This window comes from Barbus barbus, assembly GCF_936440315.1.
Source record: "Barbus barbus genome assembly, chromosome: 8".
Taxonomy (NCBI): domain Eukaryota; kingdom Metazoa; phylum Chordata; class Actinopteri; order Cypriniformes; family Cyprinidae; genus Barbus; species Barbus barbus.
In genome coordinates, this window is record NC_136736.1 from 31,241,152 (window position 1) to 31,259,235 (window position 18,084).

The 18,084-nt window shown below is 35.6% G+C and overlaps 1 protein-coding gene across 2 annotated transcripts in view; it reads left to right on the plus strand.

Moving 5' to 3' along the window:
- Positions 1-18,084, plus strand: part of LOC306873885 (neuropilin-2-like) — a 74,003-nt gene that overhangs the window by 16,024 nt on the left and 39,895 nt on the right. For both annotated transcript variants that reach the window (XM_079423413.1, XM_079423414.1), the window contains exons 3-4: positions 4,886-5,067; positions 17,835-18,065. In XM_079423413.1, the coding sequence (XP_079279539.1) occupies positions 4,886-5,067; positions 17,835-18,065 (413 nt within the window). The remainder of the gene's footprint in view (positions 1-4,885; positions 5,068-17,834; positions 18,066-18,084) is intronic.

Below are 18,084 nucleotides of genomic sequence, written 5' to 3' on the forward strand. Positions count from 1 at the left end.
TACATTGCATTCCGCGCATTTTTTATAAGTTCTTGCGTTCTCTTGAAATTTTACCTTATTGTATTATATTTAACATAGTTAAAACTTGCTTTATTCGTTTTCTATCTGTTTTCTTTTTATTTACTATATAATTAAATAAAAACAACAACAACAAACAAACAGGAAACCTTGCTACGTGTACTGTTAGGCTAACAGATTTGTCATAGCACTTGCATATTGCTCTTGTTCATTTTGATTGCTTCCATTGTCCTCATTTGTAAGTCGTTTTGGATAAAATCATCTGCTAAATGACTAAATATAAATGTGAATGTAAAACTTGGTTCTTTAAAAAATGTCCATTTATAAAGAACTGTATCAATAGCATCATTCAGTGATCACATATGGCAGTACCATGGTACTTTGAAATATATATCATGGTATCTATCTATAATTACTCATTGTATATTGCACCAGGCTACCATTCGTTATTTTTATAGTACTATAAGCTACATAGAAGAACGCATTATTATAGCAGTTTCCGCAATGCCTGATATTGCTGTCATATATTTGTATGCATCCACTATAATTTACAGTATGTGCGTATGGGCTCTTGAGCCAATATAAGATTCAGCAGTGATTTTTAGCGAGCCAGTGGGTCTTATGATTTAAAAATGCATGCTGAAGTGTTATTGTTTACGTAGTTGGTTTCAGGTGGTTTAGAGATTAATGGGGTCTATAGGCTTATGTTACACCCCAGTGTCACTACAGCACATCTCTTTTAATTTGAACCAAGAAACAAACACGCTTTATTACTGTATATGCACAAACAAACACGGATAGTAGCATCCGTACCCCTGTGTATCTGTCTGTCTGTGCCTCTCTCCAGACAAACTGCTCTTTAGGGCAGCTAGTGACACCTTGGGGGACTGTGTAGGCCTGAAAAAAATGCTTGAAAAACACCGTAGGTGTGAAAAGCAATTAGCAGCGACGAGGCTGGAGGGGAGAGGAGACAGAAAGTGAGATTGGAGAGGAAGACATGTCTGAACATGAGACAGGGACACGGGGCCTTTGCCCTCCTCGTGTCAAGCCTCTCTTCCCCGCTCACACTTACAAACATACCGCTGTCTGGGGAGTTTTCATCACAGCCTGTAGCACCTGAATAACCATTGAATCGTGCATAATTAGCATGCATAATCGCAGCTCTGTTGCACCGCGGTAAACAATTTGAGGTTTACGCCTATAAAACTATGTTATATTGCTGTGATAATGAGAAAAACCTTCTTGCGTTCAGTCACAAGTGCTGTGAAATTGATACAAGCATTTTTTTGTGAGGTAAATAAGTGATCCAGGCATTTATGTTGATCAATGGGCATCCTGGTTTGTTTCCACTTTCAAGCGCATCTCGAAATGCACCGGAGCCAAGTGGAGGCGTCTAGAGACGGTCAATATCCACATTTGACACACTTATTTGTCACTGCTAATCCAGGAGCCAAGAGCCCCTACAAAATCAATTACAACCTAATTACACTTGCACACAGTTTACAAGCCTTCATCCCAGCTTTTCTAGTGTTTGAGGTGAGATGGGCACAGAAAGAAAGTGAGTGAGCGTTTGTGTGTATGTGTGTGTGTGTGTGGTTTTACCGATAGTACAGTTTGTACAGTAGCTTTAGGAATAAAACTGTCCCTAAATATATTGAATACATTGTGAATACAGTGATGATTTTGATTAAGCCACTAAGTTTTCTGAAGTTGACTTCATTAGGCTATTTGTTTTGTCCTTTTTCCCCCAAATAATGTCTATGATTGAAACTTCAGTAGCAAAAGTTCAATTTATTTATGTAAATCAGTTCAGTTCAGTTTCAGTTAATTTAAGTTAATTGATTTAAAACTCTGGTTTGTTACTGCCATCCATTAAAATGTTCATGGAGGTATTGTTTTAATATATTTAAATAATTCAGTGTGTTGCTTTTATTACTGTTGGATATAAATGGTGAATATAAATAAAAATAGTGAAATATTCTTTCTTGTGTTCATTCAGTGAAAAACAATGTGGAAAACATATAATGTCATCAGATTTTTAATAATATTTATATTAATAATATCATCAAATGCCTGAAAATATTGATATTTAAAATTTTTTTTTTTTTTAAAAATCCTAGTCTGGAAGCGTTCTCTAAATTAAAAATATTTTCATAAAAGTATTTTTTCCTTAAAAAACACAAACTTTAATAATATTAATTAATACTTAATAATATTATCAAAACACTGATTTCTAAACCTATTTATCTTAGTCTAGGAGTTTGTTAATGTTTAATGTAAAAGTTTTAGAAATAAAGTAAATATTATTTTCCTAATTAAAAAAAAACCTTTTAAGTAATATTTGTATTAATAATAATATAAAAGCCTGAAAATAATTGAGATATCGTATTTTACCTGTTTTGCCTAGTCTAGGGTTGTTCTCAAAGTGAAAATGATTCTTTAGAAGTCTTATGCATTAGAAGGATTTCAGATGCTGTACATGGATATGCAAGTTTGTTTGTGAATGTGTATGAAGTCTAAATATACACCGCTGTACCTGAAGTCTCCAAGTGTGCGGTCGGCCAGGGGGGTCCAGAGCAATGAAGAGTCAGTGACACCTGCCTCTTTATGTCATTCTGAGGGGCCCGGGGCCGTGTCAGGTTTTCACATACACACACACTCCCTGAGTTATGTGCCTCCATGGACCAGGGATAATTCAGACTCAACTGGGAAGGAAAAGTTAAAAAAGGCGAAGCATCATGTCTTCATTCTATTCTGGTTTGTAGGGAAAGTGCAGACACATTCACTGACATCAATGTGTTTCTGAGTATCTGTACTATTCTTTGGAGACTGCAAAAGTTCTTGGTGTTTCATTATAGGTTTTTCAGATCAGTGTTTTGGATTTTGGCTACTTTAAAGCACTAGTGCAGTGATAGATTTCTAAAGAACTTGAGACTTACAAGTAACATTTTGAAGATTGATTCATTTACTGAATCAGTTCATTCAGGGAGTTCAATGAACTTGATTCACTGACTTTTTGATGCGATGCACCTTCAGCTGACAGAAACACCCATATTTATTCTTTGATGCACTGCAGGGCATCTTTTGCCACTTTACTTGTCTGTCTTTGAATAGATTACACACTTTACAAAACAATAAATAAATAAAAAACAACATTAATAAATAATATTAATAAATAATAAACAAAACAAATTAGTTTATGGCCTATATGTATATAAGTCCCAGTGCAGTTTTATGTTTAATATAGTAAAATGCTATCAAATCCCTTTTGTTTGTATAGTGTCAAATGTTGTGTTGGTTATTATTTTGAACCATATTTCTAATAAAATAATATTTGTTCTCAGTTATTAATAATATTTATTAATAATGTTCATTATTATTAATTATTATCATTGCCATCTCACAGTTTTACCCCTAAACAAAGTCATTCCTCACTGTCCAGTCCTAAAAATGCTTTGTGAATCAGTTGAATTGAATCATTTAATAGAATTGCTTCAAAAGAATCATTTAATGAATTCAGCTAGCATTAGGCTGTGAAATATCTTCTAAGTTAAAACTAAACTTGCAACATTTTGAGGCAACTTATTTGCCTCCTGCATTGTCTAAGTAAGGTTTAAAGGCACGTAGATGAATTTTCTCAGTACAGAGAAGTCTGGTCGGCATGTTGTGCTCCAGAGCAGTTAGGTTGGGAATGAAGGCGTATGTTTACAGGGATCTTGTTCTTGTTTAGGGGTTAAATGGGGCAAGCATTCCTGAGGTGTGAGAAGAAGTCTGACTCATGCCTCTCTATGGCCAGATTTATTATAAGGAAGCACTCATGCAGACAACCGGCTGGATTTTTGAGAGTCTTTTGCCTCATTTAGACATTGTGTGTGAAGTGTTTTGGCAAAAGAGGGCAACGCACATTAAGGGATTATTTTGGCCGGACAGGTGGTCATTGTCTTAGCTCCTTCAGTCTGTCACTGAAGTGACATGAAAAAATGTGTGTTTGTTATGATAAGGCAGCAGTCCACTGAGGGTCAAAGGTCACCCCAGCTCAAATTAAAGCGAGTCCTAGCAGTTCCTTCACAGTTACTCATTGCTGCAGAAGATATTGCATTGCACTTAATGTTTGTCCTTCCCAGAGGAACATTTTTATTGCTTAAAGGTTCCTCTTTTATTGCTTGGGAGAAATAATGGGGATCTTCGTTTTGTTTAAATATCAACTTTATCTGATGTAAATAACTTAGGAGTATTTCACATTAGGAGAAATAAAAATAGACATTTTTTTGAGCTACAAAATACATGTTGATAGCAGCTCAGATAATTTTGTCTCGAAAGAAATATTTCATATTGAAATGTGATTTTTTAAAACATTTTGAATCATTAGTAATTTTGTTGTGTGTTTTTGTCACTTTATAATAATACATATATATAAAGTTATGACAGTTCTGTTTTTGCTTTGTCATTATGGTGTATGGAGTGTAGATTGATGTGGAAAAAAGTAATTTAAAGCAGTCTAACATAAGGCTGCAACATAAAACGTGAAAAAATCTTTTGCATAGCACTGTATGTATATGTATATATAATGTGTATATATATATATATATATATATATATATATATATATATATATACTATACTATAGACCCTTTTTCTGTTAGTAAACATTGTGATGTTTTCTGTGGGCGGAGCTTAGCTGGAGGCAGAAAGATTCCACTGACAGCTTCACTAACGCTAGCTATGAAGTCAGTTTAGCTTGTTTTTTTAACAATAACTGGAGTAATTCCGATTTAACCGGCACAAATTGGAGCCTCTACAACATCGATTCAGGCACCCAACAAATCCAAAAATAGCATTTATGCATGTACTGTTTTTTTGTTTCTAGGTATGACTTCATAGAGATCCGAGATGGGAATTCTGAGTCCGCGGACCTGCTGGGAAGGCACTGCAGTAACATTGCTCCTCCTGCCATCATTTCCTCGGGTCCCGTCATCCACATCAAGTTTGTGTCTGATTACGCGCACCAGGGTGCCGGCTTCTCCCTGCGCTACGAGATCTACAAGACTGGTGAGTGAGCTCAATCCTGCTGCTGCCATGTGATTAAGGAAATGGATCATTTTTTTCCAGGGAAAATTTCTGTTCCTGACAATGAACAGCTCAAGCTTTCTCATCCTATCCTCAAGTCCTTTCAGGTGTTCAGGCGTTCTCATCCCACGTCAAGATGGGACACTATTATATGTCTAGATTGCGGCTATCATAATCAGTGGAGAGTACTGCGTCAGGGCCGGTGCCAAGGGGGGGCATTCGCGGGCCGTGCCCCCCCAAACGAGTTACTGTGCCCCCCCACTTTCCATCCTCTCCCCTCCGCACTGAACACGATTGATTTCAAAAGCGAAAGTACCGATAAAACAGCGCACATAAGAAAGCGATTGCACGCTTTAGCAAGTGTCAGCAACTGCACGAGATCACAGATTGCACGCTTCCCACTTGAACCCCCCACCCCCCACACACAATGTGATTTGTGCCCCCCCTAGAAATTTAAATGCCCCCCTGATGGAGGTGCCCTGGCGCCAGCTCTGTACTGCGTCACAATGCACTTTTGTTAATTAAAATAACTGTTTTAATTTTTATCGCACTGTGACAACATCAGGCAATTTTACCATTGCACATTTTGTGTTTACCCATTTTATATATATATATATATATATATACATTATTAATTAATAAAAAATAATTATAGGAAAAAAATGAAACAAATTCATGGATTTTATTTTTATTTTAGTACTTTTGAAGTTTGGCAATAACTTTACAGCTCATTTGAGAACATTCTGTAGTGACATGCAGCTTTGACACTTTCAGTGTCTGTTGTGTTTGGTGTCGATGTGTTGTGAGGGTCCTGCTGACAAAATTTCTGCAAATGTTAGGATTCTGCGTTTCAAAAAATAAATGAATCGAGTTTGTCCTTTCAACAAGGCAATATTTCTTAAGAAACGCTTGGCACACTTCACGTAATGCATGATTTTTTTGTTCACTGTCTCTCCAGATGGAGACAAGCAACACATTTTCTTTAGCTGTTTTCTTTCGTCACTCAGTGGTCGGGTGTTTATGTGTGAACTCTCACTCGGCCTCAACCTTTGATTGATGGTTGATTGGAGCAGGCTGGTTTTTGAGGGTCACGAGTGGCTTAGGTTGATTTTGGAGGCGCTCTTGTTACACTGTAAATCTCGTTAGTGGAATGACCTCCTGCGACCTTTAACTCGCAGTTCCAGAAGGTCGCGGTTCCTCCGTCCTGCTGCAAGGCCGTCAGACACGCTGATTCTTAAATGTTCTCTCAAAGTTTCCGAAACGCTCCCAGACCAATTAAACATCAAGGGAGAGAAGAAAATAAAATAAACTGAGTTTAGAGGAAAGGGCGGGGAGGGGGTGACGCTTAACTCTTTTTATCCCTCCGCGAGCATGCCAGGAATGCCTTCTTAATTGGACTATGATCTCTCGTCCTTGGGGAATTAGAGTTTGGAGTGCATTGGCAATTTGTGCATGGACTTTGAAGCCATTTGGAGCCATCTGTAGGGATTTTACTGTACTAGCTAGGCCCGTTTGTTCGTGCTAAAGTTGTTCTGGGTGGTTGCTAGAGAGTTGCTAAGGTGTTTTGGGTAGTTGCTAGCATGGCCGTAGCCAGGGTTTAAAAATGAGTGAGGTCTGGGTTTGGGGTTAAGAATTGTGCTATAATAACCCCTACAAATACAACTCTTTATATACACTAACACTTTAAAAGAGACAGACATGTAGATGTTTGTGATTGTAAAAGATGTTTTCTCTGTTTTGGAGGAGGGATGATTATTGTTAAATCATACCATATTTAGTGCATCAAAATTTGTTAATAGGCTACGTTACTCTAGGTTGGGGTGGATAATTTGATCAGTTGTTTATTATTCATGCAACAATAATAATTACTGTTATACAATATTACTGTTATAGTTTTCATTAATAACCATCTCTAAAATATAGATGATAACTTAGTGCTCTTGTTTTTAGCATAATGAAAATTTTACTAGGCCTACTGTACTGAATGAAATAGCATAGACTTATTCATATTTCATTCATTCTGTAACCCACTTATCCTAGATCTGTGTACTAGTGTGAAATGCATCAGTTTTTGATAGCGTTGATAACATTTCTGACAGGTAATACCATGATTTGTGTTTGCTTTACCGAATGTGGTATCCTGTCGGTGGGCTTTTTTGATTACTGTCAGTTTAAGTGCTGGCGATGCAGTGTTGCCAGATATTGCTATGAAAGCAAGTATATAAAATAATTAAAATAAACAGTAATTAGTTCAAATATTTTGTACATAAGGTAAGATAAATGTATTGCTAAACCTAAACTGCAACTTCCCACTTTATTAACTTTCTGAAGTGTCCAATTAAGCAGAAAAGACAAGTCTTAAGAGTTTTATAAATCTGGATCTGGCAACACAGAGAATTTCTTCACGTCTCGCAACAATCATTTTCATACCATGGATGCTAAACATTATTGCAAACTGTCTAAACTAAATCATACATATGAGTAGTTCTAAACAGCAAATTAGTCATTCAGAGAACAAATTTCATGTTTGAGCATGAAAAAATAATAAATGATTAAATATTATATTAATATAAATAAATATTATAAAATATAATATGATAATAATATTCATACAAATATATTATTATTGCTATTAATAATAATAATAACAATACTATTTAGTATAAAATGTTAAAAATAAGCAAACTAAAATAAATTAAAAATAGTTTTTACAAATAAATAAATAAAAAGTCAATAATAAATCAATTAATTAATCAATCAATTTATATAAAATGTTATACAAATGTATTGATTAATTAATTGATTTATTATTATTATTATTATTATAACTGCATATCTATATTTTATTTAATATTAATTTAATATATATTAAATATTATTAAATATAATATTACATTTTAATTAAATTTATTGGGTGGTTTATAGGTATATTTTACAGATTTAAGTCAAAAGAGGCCACTCTTAATTCTGTCTGATATTATGGTCTGTAGACATGGCTCAGGTCCCTCCCTTATACAAGTCTTTGGGATTAGACATAGCTAAGTATAATCAGTGGTAATAGTGATATTTGTCTGGGCAAACACCATTAACTACCACTACAGCGTTCCTTCAAGAACATTGCACTAGCCGTGTACTCGTGGGAGTGCAGCGATTAATGTTGTTTTGCAGCAGCGATGATTAGCCTGGTAACTTAAGCACCGTGGCTTCATCATGGCTGATGGGAAAAACAGCAGAGTTATTCAATCTCTAAGCCTTCACCTCACCTCAGTAATTGCTGAAATCATCACCATTGCCCTCAGGTACTGTTACCACAGATACAGTTGCTAACTCTAGTAGTATGACTCACGTGATAAGCCCACAATCTCATTTTACACTAACCAGAGACACCCCAAGAACATCTTTTAATAAAGGCATGATATGCTTTTTCTCTTTTGGGATGTTAATATAGCCATGTGTGGGTGTAGCAGAGATGGAGTGGAGAGCATAGATATCTGACTCGTAAATGCTTTTCTGATCACTTGTCTTCGGGGATGTGCTATTTTTGTGTGTTATGCTGCCTTCTAGTCATGTAAGAATAATCAATACATTTAATCAATTTATAGTTAATTTAATTAAACATTGCATTTTTTATTATAATTTTTTAAATTATGTTTATTATATTGACTTATATACAAACTGTATGTATTTATATATTAAATAATTTATATATTTATAAATATTATTACATTAAAATATAAATAAACAAAAACATAAATATTTGTTTTTGTTCACTAATTAAATACTAGGCTAATTCAAATTATTAATTTTAAAAATAGCAAAAAATATATATTTATTTTATTTATATTTACACTTCAGTCTACATTTTATGTTATTATATAAGTATCATGACATTTAATATAATCTGTGGTATCTGAGCCTATAATTAGAGCTTTTGATCAATAATGACCACCTGTTTTTTTTTTATTTATTGTACATTTTTATGAATTTTATTGTATCGTCCCATAATTCTCAGTTGCAGCGCAAGAATGATAAAATACACAGATAAAGCATTAAATACACACCTAATGCACATCCTTTGATATTTTGTTGGTCTGGTGCTAAAAAGCTTCCTGTTTGTCATGGGAGTGAAATATGAAATTTGTCCATTTTTTTTCTGACCATAATCACTTGAGCGCACATAATGTCATAATTATGATTTTCAAACTCATTAGGAACATCCCAGGAGGAGCACATGAAGACAGCATTAGTCTTTGTGCGTAAGATCCTCATGTTTTCCAGACGCTTCTTTCCAAAGGCAAATGACTGTTGCCTTTTCCTGCGCCACAGAATAATGGTTTATTTGTTAAATTCCAGGTTTTGAGGCAGGTTTTGAAAGTTATAAAGACTGCCAAAAACGAGGAAGAAAAAAAAAAGGCGCTCATCTTTGAGGGACCTGTTGTTTAGACAAACTGCTCCAATCACTGGAATTGTGGGAAAGTGTTAGCGTGGGTGAGTCTCAGTGTTTATGTCTGTTTATATGGAGAGGCGTCACAGAGATAATGATCTCTGCTGAACACTTTCCTCCGATGCATGTTCTGTTATCCAGCACTGGGAGCGAGAACATCAAACCCTCATTCATGTTCATGCAGAAATCCCACGCTGGTCTCCGGCTGAACCTCGGGTGACATGCTATCACACTGTTATGTAGATAATCTCTTAGGGCTATTAGGACTGACTAATGCTCCTTGATTTAGTTTTTTTGGCCTTTTACAACTTGTTTGGCTTTGAGCAACAGCACGTTCGAAACCTTCAAAGTTGAACAGTGCTGACAAGACACCTTCAAAAAGTTTACAATATGCAGCTCCAAGTGAATTAACTCATTCTTTGCTTGGTCCTGAACAGAATCTCCACAGACATCTGCAGAATCTCAACACATGGCATTCATAAAGCTGTAGATTTTGTTTAATTTGCTAATGCTCTCGGGTACACACTTCAAAGGACACTTTTTGCAGAATAGGAATGAGTAAATTGAGTTTTGTAGGTGTGGAAAGAACTGGGAATCAGGTGGGAATAAGTTGGAATACGCCTTGACACATTGCAGTTTTGTTTCATGATAGAAATGTTTGACTTTCTTTCTTCCGAGGAACAAAGAATATTTTGAAGAAAATTCCAATATTCCAACAATCCATATAATGAAAGTCAATGGGGTCCACATAGACATTTTACCACATAGACATTTTACCACATAGACATTTTAATGTTTAGTCAATAATACAATGTTGTTATTGTGGTAAAGTGCCCCTATTATGGATTTTTTAAAATTATCTTTCATGCAGTGTGTAACACAGCTCTATGTGAATGAAAACATCCTGGAAAGTTTTAAATCTGAAAGTGCACCGTGTATAAAGCTAGTGTCTCTCAAAAGAAAGAGTCAACTCTGAATCATTTAAACGAGTCGTTTTTTTAAAATGAATCCCAAGCCGTTTCAAGTTGATGTCAAAATGAAACATTAGTATATTGTCCGCCCACTTGTTGCGCGCGCAGACCTGGGAAAACTTGGATTTTCATATTGGTCTGAATGAAACTGCAAATTCATTATTTGCCACTAGGTGCTGCTTTTGGAGCGTTAAAAGCTCACAAACACTGCTTTAAATCGACCAATCACCACAGATTAGCGTCATGCAAAGGGGTTTGGAGAAATGAATCGTTGAACGAATCGTTTGGGAGTCGATGAGCAAATAAGGTCAAATTAAATGTATATTATAAGAAAATTAAAGCATTTGTTGACCTTGCATTCATGTCAACCTCTTGTTGGGGACCCCCAAAACCAAAATATAGGGGCACTTTATCTAAAAACAAAGAATATTTAAAAACCTTTCGTTATTTAAAAAAAGCTGAAATAAAATAAAATATATTCAGTGATAAACCTAAACTTTAAAAACTTCCAAAATAATGCTGAGCCTCATTAATGTTCATTGTACAGACAAAAAAAAAAAACAATGTTGTTATTGTTAACTAAAGCTAAAAACAAATAATAAGGATTTTAGCTTTTTTGAAAAATTAAAAAAAAGGTATAAAATAAAATAAAATATAAATATTGAATTTAAAGTTATACCAAAATTAAATCGATAAATAAATGTACTAAAATAAATAAGATTAATTTGGAGTACTATAATTACTAAAACTAAAATGGAAATTTTAAGTAAAATATTTTTAAAATATAAAAACTACTGAAAATGACAATCACAGAACAAAATTACTAAAACATTTTTTTTGAAAACTCAAAAAAAAAAAAAAGGTTATTTCAAAATATTAATAAATATTAGTATAGTATGAAGTTATAGTATATAAATAATTAATGATAACTCAGTTAATAAATGATGACTCATTAGCAATAGTAATTAAATAATACTAAAATAACACTGCAATAAAAACCCCACAGACATTTTTCCAAATACCTTCGTTTGTGTTCTGGAGAAGAAATAAAATCATATGAGAGAGCTAAAGATCACACAATATTCAATTTTAAGTGAACTATCCCTTTAAGCTCCTGCATACATCTCAAGTATGAGCCTTGCTGCAAAGTTGTTTTAACCTCTGACCCTTTATCTCCCATGGTTGTGTATGACCTCACGGGCCTGTCAAGACCCATCGCTTCCCTAAACCCCCTGTTCATCTGCTTCCCATCCCTTATGCCACCCCGTTTCTCTGCCCCAGTTTAGTCACGCCAGACTGTTACCCCCAGTGGCATGTGCAACACAACAACCCCTCCTGCCCCGGTCACATGACTGTGACGCTGTTGCCACGGTTACTGCGGAAGACTTCCCGCCGAGCAGCCTTCAGGCCCACCGCCGCTGCCGTCTTCTGAGTGCACACTTAAAAGAAAGCGCTAGAAGAAGCGATTATGTCCATAGGTCTCTGTCGCTCTGGGTAACGTCAGTGCCGCCCCCCACCTGTGGTGGAGAAGCGGTCTGGAGGCTATCCTGGTCGGCCAGTGGAATTTACTGCCACTTTAACAGTTGCTCTCAATCAGGTGCCGTCTGTCTCGCTGTCTCACTTCCTCTTTTCCTATAAAACGGCCCATTTAAAGCCTTCAGCTCTAACTACTTCTTCTTAAAGCAACCAAACCCATAGGAAAGAAATAGCCTTCCTCCAGATAGTATTAATGTGAAATGGAAAACAAATGGATGGAAGTCGTTTTAGATTTTCCTCCAAAGCAAAATTATCAAAATTGAGCTCAATAATGCAACAAATTTGCTTAGATATTGACCCAGAAGAAAACAAACTGATCAATAACTTGATATTGGATGACTTTTTATCTCACAATTTCATCTATTTATGAATTCACAATTTCGGTTTTTTATTTCTTAATCATGACTTTTTGAGTCATAAATATGATTTTTCTCATAATTTCTACATTTCAGTCTCATAATTATTAATTAGTATCATATTTACTCCTTTTTGTCTCATAATTATGGCCTTTTATCTCAATTTTACCAAGTCAAATTAAATCTTAATGCAACAAATTAGCCAACCCAGACAATGTGATTTTTGGATGACTTTTTATCTCACAATTTAATTTTTTTATCTCATTATGATTTAGTATTTCACAATTTTGACTATATTTATATATAGTATACTTCTGTTTAGCAAGGATGCATTAAATTAATCAAAACTGACAGTAAAGCAACATAATGGCACAAAATCTTTTGGAAAAATCCTGGAAAAAATTACAGACCCCAAACTTCTGAATGGTAGTGTATTATAATAATTATAAATGTGTCCAGTATATAGTGTCAGATGCCTATACTGAACTGGTGGCAGCTGTAAAACATCATGTTCGATATCAAGTGCTGTTCTCAATTCTTCTTCCATCTCTTACGTAGATCCCAAAAGCAGATTTGAAACTTAAACTTAATAAGAGTGCTTGCTCGGCGCCTTTTTAATTGTAAGCACAGATAATCTATTAAAAAAACATTTAATCTTACAAAACTCTACAGCAGACCATAATAAACCATAACCAATCATCCGGGAAGATGTTCCATTTGTTATTTGTTAAAAAATCACTGCCATTCACTCTGCATAGCAGAATGGCAATTTTCCATTTATACGTTCAATTTAACGGTTAGATGCATGTTATTTTTATTGTGAATTGAAGTCCTGGGATGAATGAAAGACAGAAAGCAGCGTCATCAGAGTTTCACTGACATCAAGGTGATCTCGAGCGACTGGTGAAAACATGTGAATAATGCGGTGAGTGAACACGAGAGGTCAGCTGAACGAGTGACAGAAGGGGAAAATCCCTCGCACGTTTGACCACGAGGGCTCACGCCACACGAGTTTCTGCCCAGCAACTAACCCTTTCATTGCCACGCCTCCTCCATTACCGTACGGTCAGCTGTAGTGACAGGCGGGCCGCAGAGACTGTACCACAGTGGGAGGCATGTCCCGAGGAGGAGGAGGAAGAGACTGTTTTTGGTGTGTTCTGAAGCATGAACTAATAAGCAATAAGAGTGGTCGCTCATGCATGCATGCTCCCCGTGACTGCGCTTTACACACATACAATGCACTCATGCAGGTATGCATGGCAGGCTTGAGTGTGCGGGGCAGCCGGCCAAGTGGAGTAATAGAAGCAGACTTTGACGGGACGACCCACTGCTAGAGGAGACTAAGATCCACTATGTGAAGAACTTAATTTAGAACAAACACAGACACAAAACCAAAAAACACCATGGTCTCTTTTGTCTATTCTGTCATATAAAGAAAAATAAATTAGTACTGAGAACTAGGGGTGTCCCCGACTAAGGATTTTCAGTCGAATCGCGATTTTCAAATCATGCCGATAGTCGACTGATAGTGGAATCATATGTTTGGGGGCGGGGCAAAAATACATTACCAAGAGTCAAATCAGACAGTCATAAATACTGACGTTAACACACACGGAAAATAGCCTAAGGGATGCCTTGCAGATACAAACGGGGTAAATAATATTTTATGTTTTGATTAAAAGATAGTTAGCATTAAACGTCAGCGAAACCCTAAGAACTGACAAAATTATAATTTTTTATACAATAGTGCTTTCATTATAACGTTATATGACATAGTTATTAATGTTCTGCATTTCTGTTTTGAGCTGTGCGCACTGAAGATGACCAGTAGAACGAAGATAGCAGGGTTTTAATCAATGGGATTTAACTCATTTATCTCATATAGAATACGCTTTGTTATTTATACAACAAAACGTTAATATCACGACTTATAGGCTATCTGAACAAAATGCCCCGAATGCATGAACGCATCTGCGCGGCTCTGAATTAATTCCTTTTGTGGATGCGTTCTTCACGCAATAACACAGCAAATAACTCTAAAATTTCACAGCGTTTTATCATAATAGTGTTCTCGTTACAATGTTATGTGTATATGACAGTCCCAGTCATAGTCATTAATATTGTGCGTTGTTGTTTGTCCTGAAGCGCTTTACTGCAGCGTAACTCAACCAAACGCTTCTTATAAATAATATATATGTATATGCACGATATATATAAACCGGCTGAAATGTTTTGAAATCCCCTGTACCCTACCTGATCGAAAAAATCCAGTCTTTCACGCCAAGATGCTTGTCGGTCACGCATGGAAAGTGAAATTTAAATCTATAGGGGTGGTTGGATTTATTCACGCATGTTAAAATATTTATTTAAAGCTTCTTTCTTTTCAGATTCTTATTTACAGCATTATCGTAATAGGGTGTATATTAACTTATTCCGAGAAAACCGGTAGTTCTATGTGAAATCAGACATTGAGCACCCCGATATAGCCAAAATGGTATAACACCCCACGAATATTCGGCTGAGAGATTGGGAATCGAATCAGGCTCCTCCTATCGAAGCATTGAATCGTCGACTATTTGGGGTCACCCCTACTGTGAACCAAATATAGTTCAAAATACTAATTAAAAACTATAATAGTAAAAATAGCAAAATCTAGGCCAACCAAAGTATACAAAAGTATTCTAAAGTCAAATGTGAGGCCATCCATCCGAGAGCTAAAGCTTGGCCAAGATTGGGTCTTGCAACAGGACAATGATCCCAAGCACACCAGCAAATCAGAACGGCTGAAAAAGAAAAGAATCAAGGTGTTGCAGTAACCCAGTTAAAGTCCACACACACAAATCTTCAGTAAATATGTTTTGTAAGTGTTCAGTAATTTAAGAAAATTTATTTGTCTCAATATGATAATATATATAAAAGCGTGGCTCATCTTAGCCCATTCTCTCCTATGTTCTTCTTTTTATAATTTGCATTACATTTTCATCAAATTATTCAAATTTTTCTTGTTAAAGGTTCTTTCTTTGTGTAATATGGAGGTGTGGTGTAATGGTCCTCCACATGAGCTGAAGCAGTGATATCTACATCAGTGTGTGTGGGAGAGCGACGTAGTGATTGAAAAGCAGGAAGGCTTGTATGCGTTTGTATGTGCGCTACACTGCACCTCGTCTCATTTTTGCTTTCTTTCCTCCTGCTTGTGTGGCTTCCTGGGGTTTTTGTCTGTGCTCAAGTGAGCATGTGTATCCAACACATACATTTACCGCAGTACCAACCGTCACTCACATGTGTGTTGAGTGTCACAAACATACTGGAAGCTGCTGTTCATTTGGTCTGGAGTTGCACAGGTCCACTGCTCCTCATTAGGCACGTCGAGACACTGACCTCTTGACAGCCTCCACAAGTACCTATAAGGCCTGTCTCTTCTTTTTTATAGAATTCTGGGTAATTTGCTGCCCTCCTCACAGGTTGTTTACCACAAGGAACATTGCAGTGGAGGAAACAGCATCGGTTAGATGGCGTCATTTGTGCGAGAAACAAACAAGAGAGACCATGAGTAATTTGCACATGGTTTTACTGAGAAAAATCTTATTGTAGTGGCTGCTGTGTTAGACACCAGAGCCCGTCTTAGAGCTTCAGTTCACTAACAAATAACAATTCTGTCATCATTTACTCAAAAAATGATGTCATCCTCATGTAATCCCAAACCTGTAGGATGTTGCTCCCTCTGAACACCACAAATGGACATGTTAGGCTGGAGGATCATGCTGTTCTTTTCCATATAATGATGACAGTAAAAGGCCACTAAGCTTCAAAATACCCCAAATACGCACACACACACATAAATGTATGTATATATATATATATATATATATATACATACATTTAGAATTTTTAATAATGTTCAATTTATTTATTTGATAAATATTAAATATTTATAGTTAAATATTGAGTGCGTATAGATTTATATAATTGTTTGTATTATAATACTGATATTATTATAATTATACTTATATTATTATAATTACCAATATTTGTAATGTATTTGTATATTTATGTATAAATAAATATAAACACACATTCATTCATTCATATTTATATTTACATTTATTTACTTATTTAGAATTTTTAAGAATGTTTCTTTTTTATTCGATACATATTAAAATGTAATGTATATATAAAAATCGAGTATATGTATTATTGAAACATGTTAAGTATTTATATAATAATGTATTAATAAAAAACATACATTTAAATGTATAATTCATAATGATGTATAATTTTCAATAATAATAATTTTATAAATATTATATATTTGATATAAATATGTATTATATACTATTTTAATATTTTAAAAGCATTAGCATAATATTATTTTACTATGATTAATTGAACAGCAATATGTAAATATGATAAATGTAGGATTCATTGAAATGTATAAATAATGTATTTGTATATTTATGCATATATAAAATTGAAAACATATAGAAATTTATTTATTTATCTATTATTCATTATATTATTTTAAAAGCAAAAACAAATATTGCCCCTAAAAAAAGAATCAGTTCTGATCCTAATGTCCTGAAACATCACAAGCGGTCATTTCTATCATATTCTAATCCCTAAATATGTCACTGGTCCCTCCTTAATCTTTTATCCAGTGCCACTGTTAGCACCTTGCATAGGTTTGTTTCTACCATGTTTGAGAGCAAGGCATGCTGGGTGAGCGCCGTGCGTAATCTGTATACTTTACAAACTACGTCCATCTTCTGCCACCCACTTAGTCTTGTTTGTTTAGTTTAATCTCTCTTTGTCTCCCCTCTGCCTCATATTTACGCTTGTTTTCTCTGCGTCTCTTCCGCTCTGCATTCAGATGGCGTGCCGAGTGCGGTGGCATCGCGAGCAGGGGACTGGAGAGGTTGAACAGCAGTTTGAAATGTGAATTAGAGGGGAGAGGGGCGTGCGAGAGCTCTCCGTGGCCAGGAATCAGTTACCACGCTTTCATTTTATGACATTCTCTCGCTCGAGTGTGTCTGGTAAACACATGCACAGAATACAGCACCGCAGCACACCGCTGAACAACAGCAGCCACGTTCACCAGAAAATCTCAAAAGGTTTACGAGTGGTTGAGGAATTGCTTACTTTGGAAAATGTGTCTCTTTGATGAAAACACACACATTTACAACAAATGTTTTTATTTAACAAACTCAATTTATTCATTGATCCTAAGCTGAAGATCCCTTATGCAAATATATTTCCTTATGTAGTAACAATCACAAATATACAGAATATACAGTGTGTGTGTATATATATACATTTTCTGAAGAAAAAATGGGTCTGTCTTTCCATACAAATCTTACCACTATACTGTAAGCGCCACTAATTAATTACAGTGTTTCATGTTATTTTAATCCACGTTTCTTTTGTGTGTTTCTGTTTGTTCTGCAGGAGCTGAACACTGTTTCCGAAATTTCAGTGCTCCAACCGGAGTGATTGAGTCTCCTGGTTTCCCTGACAAGTACCCTCATAATTTGGAGTGCTCCTTCATCATCATCTCTCCTCCTCAGACGGAGGTCACCCTCACCTTCCAGACCTTTGACCTGGAAAACGACCCTTTGCTGATGGGGGAAGGAGAATGCAAGTATGACTGGCTGGATGTTTGGGACGGCCTGCCACAAGGTTAGTGTCTGTATTTCAT